The 14522-nt window shown below is 32.7% G+C and overlaps 1 protein-coding gene across 7 annotated transcripts in view; it reads right to left on the bottom strand.

Annotated features, from left to right (window-relative positions):
- Nucleotides 1-14522, bottom strand: part of TENT2 (terminal nucleotidyltransferase 2) — a 68659-nt gene that overhangs the window by 35762 nt on the left and 18375 nt on the right. For 6 of the 7 annotated variants that reach the window (XM_059418131.1, XM_059418133.1, XM_059418130.1 and 3 more), the window contains 4 exons: nucleotides 5790-5904; nucleotides 5609-5700; nucleotides 3474-3552; nucleotides 1306-1375 (listed from right to left, as the gene is read on the bottom strand). In XM_059418131.1, coding sequence (XP_059274114.1) covers nucleotides 1306-1375; nucleotides 3474-3552; nucleotides 5609-5700; nucleotides 5790-5904 — 356 coding nt within the window. The remainder of the gene's footprint in view (nucleotides 1-1305; nucleotides 1376-3473; nucleotides 3553-5608; nucleotides 5701-5789; nucleotides 5905-14522) is intronic. The other variant, XM_059418135.1, reaches the window with a different exon arrangement.

The following is a 14522-nucleotide window of genomic DNA, read 5'->3' as shown; positions in this document are numbered from 1 at the left end:
TAATAAAATTAAATTAAATTAAAAATACATATTCAGTCAATTCTAACTATTTGAGTAGGTATGCTCTACAACAGCACTGTAAACACTGAATTAATGAATACAAAACCACTGCTCCTAGGGGAAATAAGAGGTTAGGTTTCCACAAGTCTTCAGTCAAAACATTTTCATCAATTGATCAAAACATAACTTTTTTATGTGTTTCCATTTAAAGACAACTTGTTCACTGACAATGAACTCATAGCCAAACCCACTGTAACTCATGCCTGAACAAAGCATATCTAATACATGTACTTCCTCCATAAGGCACATCACAGCTTTATATACATAAACAATAGACAGTAACTCAGCACTATGCCAGGGGACTATTTTAAACAGCAAAGGCACTCATAAAAAGTATCAAAATGTAAAAAACATGGCACTGAACTGGACTGTGAAAAGAATAATTATTTAACAATACAAAAGGTGAAACAAGAAGGCAAAGAGTCACATTCTTTAACCTCAGTTAGGAACCTGTGCATTGAGTGACTCGGAATTTTCTCCACTCAGAACATGTCTACAAATAACCATGATAGTGCTCCAGGTATTAATTTGGAGGGTTACAAAATAAATTTCATCAAGTAGGCAAATTCGTAAAAGAATCCATGAATAATGAGGTTCAAGCATGTATATATTTGCACTTATATTTACATAAAGAATTTCAGTATTACTTTTACAAAACTGGACTAGAAAACCTAATATTCACAATTCCATCTATTCTTTAGAAAACAACACATCTTGTTTAACCAATGAAATAGTCAACACCTATTTACATTTTATGTTCAGATATTATATAAAAGATTCCAATCTCAATGCCAATTAGAAATCCAATCAGAATTTCAGAACCCAGGCTGGTAGAATGTACCGACAGATGTAATTACATTTACAACAACCCCCTTGATAGAAATACACATCAAATTTTGAAATACACAACAAATTTCATCAATTAAGATATATTCTGAAGAGTGACTACATTTCTAAAAGGCAAGAGATCATTTATAAATGTGAAATGTATAACTAAATATATATTTTTTTAAATAGATAGTTTCAAACACTCGAAATGTCAAGCAGAATAACTAAGTATAGTTAAGCATAAGAAATTGCTTAGACTATTCCAAAAAAAAATCTCAAAGACCAAATCAAGCAGTTCTAAAAATTGATAAAAATAAGCTATTACACTGTAGCATATATTTCTTAATTATTTACATTAAAAGAACATCTAAAAATGATTTAAAGCAACTGAAAAACAAAAATTCAGTAATTATTTACCTGACTTTATCCCTGAACTTCACAATCGGCACTTTTGCTCGAATCAGCTGAGGTCTCTCAATGTAGCCAGCTGAAGGATAAAAGGTAATGTGAGTACCTGTAAATGTTTTTCAAATTCATAGTGTTCCAATGCACATTTTTAAAAAATGGTATTTTACTAAACCAAAACAATGTAAAAGTCTTTGATAAGAAAGCAAAGGAAGGACACTATCGCATTCTTCTAAGACTGAAATTTCCAATACTATTTACAGGGATTTATATTTAAATTCAGAAATGTCATCTAATATCTAATAATATTCATAAAGAAATTCATCACAGCACTATAAACATGAAAAATATCTAGACTAGCATCAAGGTGATAAATTCTGGTATAGCACAAGGCAAAATATTATGGCAGCCATAAAAATCCTATTTATAAAGTCTTTAATGGGAAAGGCCTACAACATGATACATGGAGTAGTGATACATTTAAGTAAGTATAATCTCTAAGTGGAAAAACACATGTATTCATATTTTTATTCCATCAAACTTCATAATTTTTTAAATAATACAGATCTACTATATGAAATTAAGAAACTATAGAAAATTATTTTTAAAAAAACAAACAGCTAACTTTTCCCAAAGGAAAAATTTCCTAATGCCATAATTAAAGAAAGCATAATACCAGACTTAAAAGTGAAAAACTTTACTGTTACAATGCTTTTACCACCAAAATCATAAAATGTGTCAAGCTTCAAATACAATTTGTGTGCAGGAATTCAATGAGGTTCAATGAAAAATAAAATTAAGAGTTAAAAGTCCCAAGTTCCAGGTACAGGTTCTGACAGCAACAAACCAACTATGCTCCTCAGGCAAATTACTAAACCCACTAATCATCATTCTCCTTAACTACAAAAAATAACAACCAAAAATACCTATGAATTAGATGATTTCTAATGTCCCTTCTGTTTTTAACATTATTTTAGATTATTTAGATTATATTACTTATTTTATATTATATATTTTTATTTATAATATAAACTATATTATTATACATTAATATAATTATATATTATATATCATTTATATTCTATATTATATAAATTATACATATTATTTAATTTATATTTAATTTAATTTTAAAATTTAATTTTAATTTAATTAATATCATTTAATATATAAATAATTATATATTAAATATAAAATATATGTAAATAATATGAATTATATATAAATATACAAATTATATAATAAATATATTTATATTTTATCAGATATATTTAAACAGTATATTATATAAATATATAATAAATACATAAATAATATGATTTATATTTATTATTATTATTTATATTATTTAGATATAAGACATGTTTTAACATGTTTTAGATTATTCTAATAATAGCTGTGGAAAATCCATTTAAGGTATGAATTACTCCTTTATTTTACCAGTCCACTAAAATAAATCACTTGATTCTTCACCAAAAACAGAACTTGTCCAGGGCAATAACTGGTCACTTTGTATTTTCCAGGTCAAAGCCTGACACATAGTAGTATATGTTGAATAAATGGACACAGCCCTTTCCGACATCACATAGGTACAATGACTTCCACTGTCCACAATATTCCATGGAAATTTAAAATAAATTATTTGAGATGGCTTAACATGTGGATTAAAATCCGCTTAGCTCACTTCATCAAGAATAAAATCTTGTAATAAATGGCCTATGTCAATAATTTTTCTTTTTGTTGGAGTAATTCATTTATGGGCTTCATGCTCAGTGATCCTATTTTTAAAATGTGACGTTGTAAATTGCACGTCACTGCAAAACAGTTGAAATTCTCACTTCCCCACATGAATACTTTATCTATCACTCTTTTGGTTTTTCATAGGTATTTTGCACTACAGCTATTCATATTCATGTTTTGGCTTTCCCTGTTGAATAGAAAAAGAACTGAAGCTTATATATACTTGAATTCCCAGTGCATGCTGTGGGATTATCTTACAAGTAAACTCAATAAAGAACTGTTATCTTTCTAATCAAGAGTTAAAAAGAATTCATTTGAAAAAAAGGATCCATATTATACCTATCGTGACCAGATAAACAACTCTTACCAGAAAATAAAGTGAAAGACATATTAAATAATTATGTCAGATGACGTATGAACTTGAGGCATATGAGACTTACAAAGTCTAGTACAGAAGTGTTTATGGACTAAGGTGAGTATGTGCCGTGCTTCAGTCTTCTGATTTACCTGAAAAAAACACTGAAAAGTTAAAAATAAAGTGTTTTTTCATTATCTTTCTAAATTTAGTGTTTTATTTTCTAAATGTTTCTCATCAAAAAAAAAAAAAAAAAAAAACCAGAGTAGACCTTTCTTTTTAATATACATTTAATTACATTATAGAAAATGTCAACTTACATGCTGTCTTTCCCATCAACATTCCTATATCAATTCCTAATTATAAACTTAAGGCAAAATTTTAAAAATATTAAAACAGCCTTATTTGTCATTTTTTTAAACTTTAATATAAATGTACATAAAACAGTCTTCTCCTAGCAAAAGAGAGGGCACCTGGGTGCCTCAGTTGGTGAAGTGTCAGCCTTCAGCTCAGGTCATGATCCTGGGTTCCTGGGACTAAGCCCCATACCAGGCTCCATGCTCAACAGAGAGTCTGCTTCTCCTTCTCCTTTTACCCCTGCCCCTTACTCCTGATACCTCTCTCTCTTTCTTTCTCAAATAAAATCCTCAAATTTAAAAAAAAAAAAAAAAAGGAAAGAAAGAAAGAAAAAAAAAGAACAGAATTTTAACTTTCTATAACTTGTTACATTTCCCTATCTAGAGTGTGAGCTTCTTAAGGATAAGGTTCAAATCTATGGTGTCTCACTCTAAGTTCTAACATGATTCAAACATATGAACAAAAGATGGTGCTGAGTAGATTCTAACTCTGAGGGAAAGATTTAATTAAAACTCCAGTATTCGAGCGCCTGGGTGGCTCAGTGGGTTAAGCCTCTGCCTTCGGCTCAGGTCATGATCTCGGGGTCCTGGGATCGAGCCCCGCATCGAGCTCTCTGCTCAGCAGAGAGCCTGCTTCCCCCCACCCCTCTCTGCCTGCCTCTATGCCTACTTGTGATTTCTCTCTGAGAGTGTCAAATAAATAAATAAATCTCCAGGATTCTTCACTATGTTTATTATTTCTGAAGCTTTTTCCCAAAGTTTTCCTTTACATGATTTCAAAGCCTAGAAATGTGTCAGTTTCTTTCCTGGAATAAATAGATCTCTTTCTGATTTGTAGTAACTAGAAGCCAATTTTGTTAATGAAATAAAAATAATAAAGATACATACTACGATTCAGTAGATTTTTTCTTGTTTTCAAAGAGGTGGCATGTAATAAGGCATATTAAAACTATAGTTAAATTAATCTTTAGTAATTCAGAAGAAACCTCAGCATATTAAAGAGATTGCTTCAAGTTAGCTTAGTGAACACCAACTGCTGTGGTACTAAGGACAAACAAGAGTTATCGATTAATAGGAAATTCAAATATAAAACTAAATAACAAAATTTGGTTGCTAAACAAAAATAAAAAGAAACAAACCCCAAATACCACAGAAAAATATATTCAATCACAAGTCTTTTTTTTAAAAAGTCAGTCAGTGTAATCCCTTTTTGTATTCCCAAAACAAGAACTCCAAACCCTATAGCATTTTCAAAGGGTAAAGAAAGATTAAAAATAGAATCACTGATAATTCAAATGGAAAGCAAATATATCAAAACAATACTGACACATACTCTTCTTGTTGTATCCTGGCAACATATCCAATCCAATGACATTTCAAAACAGAGGCGGAGCAAACACAGTGAAGCCACCTTGCTTCAACAACTTAAAAATAAATTAATGCTAAATCTCTGTTATGTTTATTTGTGTATGTGCACACACCTTAAAAGAAAAAGCAGCATTGCCTGGCTTTCCTTTAATTACCATGAACAGAGAATCCAAAGAACTAATTAAAACAAAACAAAATTTTTCCTTCTACGACTTTTTTTTAAAAAATAGATTCCAGGGGCACCTGGGTGGCTCAGTGGGTTAAAGCCTCTGCCTTTGGCTCAGGTCATGATCCCAGGGTCCTGGGATCGAGCCCTGCATCGCGCCCTCTGCTCAGCAGGGAGCATGCTTCCTCCGCTCTTCTCTCTCTCTGCCTGCCTCTCTGCCTACTTGTGATCTCTATCTGTCAAACAAATACATAAAATCTTAAAAAAAAAAAAAAAAATAGAACAAGGAAAAAAAAAAAGAACAACTGCAATAAATGTTTCATTACTTACTGGTTCTTCTTTAACAACTAAGCATAAATCACCATCACTGCTCCGGGTACCAAATCCATTTAAAGAGGACCCAACCAAAAAAAGTCTGCTTTCTAGAGAAACAGAATGGAATTATAAGGTATTATTTAAAATTTAAAGTAGGAATGCATATAAAAAGGGCATGCAAAATAGGGAAACATACGTGGAAATAACAGCTGAATTTCTCTCTGTAGCTGTGTTCGACACAGTTCTTTCTTCTTTAAATCACTTACTTGCTGCTGACATGCTTCAAATAACTCCAGTATCTGCTGACTCAACTTGAATCCACCACAAAAAAAGCAAAAATTTTGTTCAGAAATTTAAAGTAATTATCATACTCAGAAGTATAAAACAACACTACCAACAGTATTTTAAAAATGAGTATTTATTATCTCCTTAACACCTTCCAAACTACTGTCACTCAATAGTTACTTAAAAACTGAAATAGTTCCTAACTTTTCCAAAGTATCATTGATAAATCACAGAAAAGTACAGTTGGTCACTGAAAATTCTTAATGAGTATAACCCATGGCACAGCAAACTATAATCTTCACTTGCTGCCTGTTTTGGGAAGGCAGATGAGCTAAGAATGGTTTTTGTATTTTTAAAAGGTCTTAAAAAAAAACAAGTAAAGGTATGCAACAGAAACATATGAGTGGCAAAGTCTAAAACAGTTACTATCTGTCCCTTTAAAAAAGAAGTTTGCCCAACCCAATATTCACACCACCAATAATAAATATTAACAAACTTTTAGAAGAAAAGCCCCTGATTGTCCTTGCCCATGCAAACCACCCTCTTTCCCCATTTTTAGAGTACTGACCTGAACCCTGTCTTCCTGTTGCCATCTATAGATAGAGAACTTGTTCATCTACCTATCCGGTTCACACTTTCCCCTACAACCCAACTCTCAACCTCATCACGCTAATTTCCTCATCTACAATGGGCTAGATATCTCAACATACTCCCACCATTTCTGAACTTCTCTTACTTCAGTATTTTTCATCAGCATAACTCCCACAGCCATAACATGGCCTTTACAATGAAAAAGAACAGACTACTGATATTTTAAATTCCAATATACTATCTTGGCTTCTATCTCTTATCCAATTCTTACTCTTTTACTCCCCTGCTCCAGAACCACACAGACCTGAAGTCCTCTGAATCCTCCCTTGTTTCCCCAGCTCATTAGCACCTGAATGGTATAATTTGCTTCCCTGTCCAGTCTATATCACAAAGTCCATCCCTTGAACCACCCTCTTTTATCATGCTTTAACATTATTCCCTTGTCATGCTCAGTCTAACACCTGTCCTGAAAAATCCTTAGCTCTTACATCAGAAAATAAAACTGAAAAAAAATTTTAAATCACAAAACTGGTATCTTTCAACTTAATATTTTAAAGCCTAGCCTAAGGTTGGTCCTTAGCATCATTGAGACTTCCATACCTCTGGTTAGAGGTATGGTTTCATTTTTCATCATCATCATTCTAAAATCTTTACTTCTTTCCTCAAGTCCCCTATACTTACCTTATTCTCTTTAGCAAATAACTTTAATAAAGTTTACTAAGAAAATTGAAAATAGCAGATATAACATTCATCAGCTTGCTAACTGCAAACTTTTTGCAAACTAACACATCTGAATGAATCTCATCTCTTTACCCCTTCTGTCAGACAAACTGTTCTCTTTCCCTGTTCAAAGTTAATACTTCTACCAATACTTTTGTACCAAGCCTCCTGGTCCCTTCCAGGGCACAAATACTTCCATCAGTTTTTCCTGATCTCTCTTGCATTTTCAACCTCTCCCTCTCTAGGCCTTCCCCATGACCAGGCACAACTCTCACTCATCATTTAAAATGTTTTCTTAAAACAGACAAAACAAAGAAACAGACTCATACACATGATAAACAAAGTGGTGGTTGTCAAAAGGAGTGAGTGGAGGAATGGCAAAATAGGTGTAAACAATTAAGAGATACAAATTTTGTTACAGAATAACTATGTTATAGATTTGAAAGGTGGGACATAGGGAACATAATCAATAATAATGTAACTTATAACTTTACATTGTGACAGAATAATTACACTTAATGTTATGAGCATTTCCAAACATACATAATTGTCAAATCACTATATTATACACCTAAAACTAATATATTATTATATGTCAACTGTACTTCATTAGAAACAGTTTTTTTAATTAAAAAAATGAATTTTTAAATAGACTGACAAAAAATAAGTAAACAGAACATTTTGTCATGTTTAGAATACACATTTTAAGAAGGCAGAGGCAGTCTGGGCAATTGGGCAATGAAAGAGACATCATTTCTTAATATTCCTTTGACAACAATATTAATATACTTAACATTATTACTTTAATAGTTTTTAATAACCCTCCCTCCAAAAATAGAGCAACCAGAATAAAACAAACATATAAAACCAAACCAAAATAAAATAAAACAGGGCTAACAAATACAAATGATTACATATTACTCATGAACCCCAAAATATGAGCAACTGGGACCAAATACCAATAGCAAGACCAAACAGCAGCAAGACCCATTAAGAAGAAAAAAAGGAAAAAGATTTTGGACAGTCCCAAAGCCAGACCATCCAGAAATCAAACTGCCTATAGGTAGTACTACTTCCTGACCCTCTCCTCAAATTGAGGAATCCAATTCAGAGTAGAACAGCAACCAAAACTGGGGGAGAGCTGCATAGACTATACCCAAGAGTTCACAGGTAAATGCAAGAGGATCACAGAAAGATCAGAAATCTCGAAACAAAGTGAAAGCTCCTTTCTTAGAGCAACACACCAGCAGGAACCACCAGGAAGAGAAATCTAAACTAAACAGTAGAGAGCCATAGGGGCAAAGAAAACACAGTCCAGAATGAAAATGATTCTGACTCCCAGGAGTATCTGACAACATCTGGCAACATTTTTAGTTATTATAACTGGAGGGAAGACATGTGCCACAGGGTGGTCACTGGAATCTACAAGTGAGAGGCCAGGATGCCACTAAATAGCCTACAATGAATAGGACAATCCCTCATGGCAAAGTTTATCTGACCCAAAATGCTGAAAAATCCTAGTCCAGATAAAAGTTAAGAGAAAGGAGAAAAAAGGTCTCAGAAAGTGTATTTCTGAATACTACATAACTAGACAAGAGGATTCCTAAAGCCATATATCTAGGAAAGCTAGTCTGCCCAAGCATTCTAATTTAAAACTAGTACAGGAAAAGTCACCTCACTTTTATTCGTATTTGTTAAATGCAAATTTTGGTATCTCAGAAAGAAAGGTGAAAATGAGAGGATAGAAAAAAATAATGCCTAAAAAGGACTCTGGTCAATTCTTTGTCATTTTTGTCTTTTTGGGTTTTTGCTTTTTTGTTTGTTTTCTTCTCTTGCTTTATTTTTAAAAGATTTTATATATTCATTTGAGACAGAGAGAGAGCTTGACCAGGGGGAGAAGCAGGCTGAGAACGAGCAGCAGACTCCCTGCTAAGCTGGGAGCCCAACATGAGGCTCAATCCCAGGAGCTGGAGATCATAACCTGAACTCAAGGCAGATGCCCAACCATCTGAGCCACCCAAGCACCCTTCACACAAAGTTTTTGTAAGAAAACTGAGAATACAATAACACTCCTACAGATAATAAAGCACACCATAAAGACCTGTCCACAAAACTACTGGAAATTTAAACACAGCATTATCAAGCCAGAGCTCTTTCTCTTATGTTTTAATTTTCCAAAAAGATAAGTGACTATAAAGCATATATACTAGTACTAACAAAAAAATTTGGAAATCTACATATTAAATACTTATCAAAGGCAGCAAAAAAACAGTAAGTATTTAGAAATATATTTACAAAAGATATATAAAACTTGTATACTTATTACTAAGTATTGATGTGGGAAATTAAAAATCTAAATAAATGCAGAGCTATACCATGTTCATGGATCAGGTAACTATTGTTAAGATGTTAATGCTCCTGAAATTAGAGTCAATACCATCAAAACAAACTAAAATACCCAGGAGGTTTGTTTCTAGAAGTTGAGAAAGTAATTTTAAATTTTATTTGAAAGGCAAAAGACCAAGAATAGCAAAAAAAAAAAAAAAAAAAGGGAAGAAGAAAGTTGGGAGAATTTGCCTTATTTACCGTAACAGTTACAGTAAACAAGAAAGAAAAGTACAGCATAAGCAAAAGGATAGATTAAAAAGATAACAAAAAATGGGGTGCCTGGGTGGCTCAGTGGGTTAAAAAGATAACAAAAAATGCTGAAATATTCATGAATATAATATACCTTTCATGTCCTTCACACTAATGAGGGAGACAGGTATGGATGAAACAAAATTCATAGTTATGTTGGTAGTTTTCAAAGCTCAGTGATATGAAGATTTATGTCACTATATTCTATATTTTCCATAAAAACCTTTTTAAAAGGGGCGCCTGGGTGGATCAGTGGGTTAAAGCCTCTGCCTTGGGCTTGGGTCATGATCAGAGTCCTGGGATCGAGCCCCACATCGGGCTCTCTGCTCAGCAGGGCGTCGGCTTCCTCCTCTCTCTCTGCCTGCCTCTCTGCCTACCTGTGATCTCTGTCAAATAAATAAATAAAATCTTTAAAAAAAAATAAACTTTTTAAAAGCATCCAAGTTTATAAAAGATTTGAAAGAAGTTGCCAGTAAAGTGGTTAATATAAAATCTTAAATAACACTTGAACCTGAGTTTTATTCATTTGCAGAACTAGCAAACTAGAGCCTATAAGCCAAATACTGTCCCTGGACTGTTGTACAGAGGCAGTAACAAAATAATTTTTATATTTTTTAAGCATTGTTTCAGAAAGAAAGAAAAAAGAATATTTAACAGAAGAACCCCACATACCCCATTATGTCTAAAATATTTACTAGTTGGCCCTTATAGAAAAAGTTTTGCCAATCCCATGATCTAGAGAATCAGTTAGGCAGATCAATACAATCCTAGAACTAATAGTAGATACTATCCTACATATGACTACTTTTCTTAGGTAGCAAAAAGAAATTTCTTCATAACAGTGCTCATATTTAGGAAGTTCTTTCATCCGAATGATATCCATATAGAAACATCCCTATACAAAAAATTTATGATTATGTGAAAAATATAAAATTCTATATACTTACTCCTTTCCCTTTTTTTACATTCATGGAAACATTTCTTCTCTTTCAAGTACTGCTATAATGGAGAACTAACAGGTTTCTATACAAAAGAATTCTCCTCACTATCTAGCTATTTACTTCGGGATTCACATTATCAAATTGTGTTCCTGCATCCTAGAACAGACACCATATAGAATATAGAGTACAAATGAAATAAAACGCAAAATATATGTACATACATGCTGAAATATGACTTCTACTACTTAAGTTTAGAGAAATATTTCAGAAGATGGCTCAACGTTCTTCTAATTCAGAGGGGGACGGAATGTATGATATGAATTCTCCTCGGCTAATAAGTATCAGTCATCAAATATTCAAATCATGTATGTAATACAAAGGTGACTATGAGTAACAGCACTTTAGGAACTTTCTTTAATTGCTTTTGATTCACTCAGAAGTATATATTTCCCATGTTGATTTAAAAAATTACTCCAACAAAGTATTCATAAAATAGATTATTCTTATAGTTGTTTCAATGTCTACAATACTACCTGTTTAGGCCACCTCCCAAAGTCTATTACTTTAATTTAAAAGTACTTGTAGAACGTATCTCTTTCTCACTATAAGTAAAAGTTGCATCTGTTCAAAACTGTACTAAAGTCTCACCTCCATATAAAATACTAAAATAAGTGTTCCTTCCAAATATAAACGTTCATTTTTCCTAAAAAATATTGTAACCTGTCTTCAAAGTCAGGCTCAAAGAAATTACCAATGAAGTTTCTGTCTTGGGTCAACACGAGCCATTAAGGACATGTATAGACTGAAATTCAGGAAAGTTTTTAAATGTGTCAATAAATAAAGCTTAAGGTATAACTTTTATATGTCACCAGCAGCTTCTACATCTGTCTGTGCTAGCTGTGTACCCACGTAAAAGAAAGTGAAAAAAATCTTTCACCTAGGATTACCAAGACCTGATTACATACTATATGAAAACAGTAACAGGTTTTTGACTAAATGTAAGTGCTACCTGAAACAACAAACATAACTCTGTAATGAGCTTTCAAAGACCAGAGCCAATAAAATTAAATATGGTACAAAAAACACTAGTTATGAATTCATAAACATTTCAAAAAAAACTGGCAATTCCTCAGGCTCTCTCCTGCTCTCTCCCCTCAGGCAACAAAGATTGCCATAATCTTTGTTATATACATAACTCTGGAAAAATAAAGCTAGAAATGTAATAAAAGTTTAAATTCATTTTTGATGCTAAATTCCCTTTCTCTTAAAATTAGCTAAAATAAAACAGAATCAGGAAAATGCCATGCCAAAAACAACACACTCCTTATTAGTTTGTTAAATTATTATGGTTTTGTATAGAGCAGAGTCTTCTTAATTTATAAAATGGCATACTGATTAGGCCGTTTGAATTACTGATTTCTTTCCCTTAAGTCTGATTGCTTTTAGGCATGTATTATTACAGAACTTGACCAAGAAATAAAAGGAGAATGGAAAAACAAAACAATCTTTCACTTGAGGACCTGTTCTGCAGAGTCCTGGCCTAGATTTTCTACAGAAAAATACACCTTAGTACTTTTCAAACTTTTCTGACACATACATTATAAAGATAGAGCCGTAAGAATAAATTTAAACAAGGAGGTGAAAGACCTCTACAATGAAAACTATAAAATATTGACAAAAAAAAGAAATTCAGGACAACAAATAAAATGAAAGGTATCCCACATTCATGGATTGGAAGAATTAAAATTTTTAAAATTGTTAAAAAGTACAAATCAATCTACAGATTTAATGCATCCCTATGAGAACGCCAATGGCATTTGTCACAGAAACAGCATTGGTAAAAGTCCTATAGAATCACAAATAACCCAGAAAAGCTACAGCAATCTTGAGCAAGAACAACAAAGGAAGCATCACACGCCTGACTTCAAATTCTATTACAAAACTATGATAATCAAAATAGTACGGTACAGGCATAAAAACAGACATACAAACCACTACAGAGCCCAGAAATAAACCCATATATATACACAGTTAACTTACCTTTGACAAAGGTGCCAAAACTACACAATGGAGAGACTACACAAAAAGGATATTCTTCAACAGTGTTGGGCAAACTGGGTTATCTACATGTAGAAGAATGAAACTGGACCCTTATCTTACATCATACAAAAAAATCAACCCGAAGTGGTGGTTTAAATATTTAAAAGTAAGACCTGAAACTGTAGAACTCTTTAGAAAGCACAAGGTAAAAGCTCCTTGACCATGGTCTTGCAATGATTTTTTTGGACCTGACACTAAAAACACAGGCAAGAAAAGCTAAAATCAACCAGTGGGACTACCTCTAAGTAAAAAAATTCTGCACAGCTAAAAAACAGTCAACAAACTGAAAAAGGAACCTACAGAATTGGAGAATATATTCGCAAACAACAGATCCAATAAGGAGTTAAAATCCAAAATATCTAAGAAACTCATATGACTCAACAGCAATCAATTTAAAAATGTGTGAAGGACGTGAACAAACATTCTTCTGAAGAAGATACACAAATGCCAACAAGCACCTGAAAAGATGTTTAACATTACTAATCATCAGGGAAATGCAAATAAAATCCACAATGAGGTATCATCTTACCCTTGTTAAAATGCTATTATCAAAAAGTTAAAGATAACAAGTATTGACAACAATACGGAGGAAAAGGAAACCCTTCTACACTGTTGGTGAAAATGTAAATTTTACATTCACATTGTGATATTACAATCACATTGGAAAACAGTAATATGAAGGCTCCTCAAAAAATTAAAAATAGAACTACCATATGATCCAGCAATTCCACTTCTGGATATATATTCAAAAGAAATAAGATCACTATCTCAAAGCAGTATCTGCACTTCCATGTTCACTGCAGCATTAAACACAGTAGCAAGGGAAACCTGGGATGCTCAGTCTGTTAAGCGTCTGCCTTCAGCTCGGGTCATTATCCCGGGGTCCTGGGATCAAGTCCCACATTGGGCTCCCTGCTAAGCGGACAGCCTGCTTTTCCCTCTCCCTATCTCTCCATCTGCTTGTGCTCTTTCTCTGGCAAATAAATAAATAAAATCTTTTAAAAAAATAAAAAAATAAACACAGTAGCCAAGATATGGAAACATCCTAAAGGTCAGTGGATAAATGGATAAAGAAAATGTGGTATATATACATATAAACACCCATACACATTCATATACCCATATACAATATACATACATACCTACACATATACACAGACAATGGAATATTACTTGGCCCTACAAAGAAGGAAATTCGGCCATTTGCAACATGGACAAACCTGGAAGACATTAAGCTAAATAAAATAAACTAGACATAGAAATACTGCATGATCTCACTTATCTTAAATCTTAAAAAGTCAAATAAATAAGTAGAGAGTAGAATGGTAATTATCAGGAGCTGGGAAGTAAGGGGGAAATGGGGTGATGTTGGTCAAAGCATACAAACTTGCAGTTCTAAGATAGTTCCAGAAATACAATGTATAATATGTTGACTTTAACTAATAATAATGTATTATATATACCTGAAATTAGCTAAAAGAGTAGATTTTAGTTGTTCTCACCAAAAAAATAGGGTAACTAAGTGAGGTGAAGGACATTAGCTTGATTATGGTATTCATTTCACAATTTATAGACATTATAGTATACACCTTAAATATATACAATTTTTGTCATTCACACTTCAAAAAAGCTGGGAAAAAATGAGGTAGGTAGAT

The sequence above is a fragment of the Mustela nigripes genome, chromosome 12 (genome assembly GCF_022355385.1).
Source record: "Mustela nigripes isolate SB6536 chromosome 12, MUSNIG.SB6536, whole genome shotgun sequence".
In the NCBI taxonomy this organism is placed as follows: Eukaryota; Metazoa; Chordata; class Mammalia; order Carnivora; family Mustelidae; genus Mustela; species Mustela nigripes.
The sequence above is the reverse complement of the archived record's forward strand: the minus strand, read 5'-3'. Positions and strand labels throughout refer to the sequence as shown.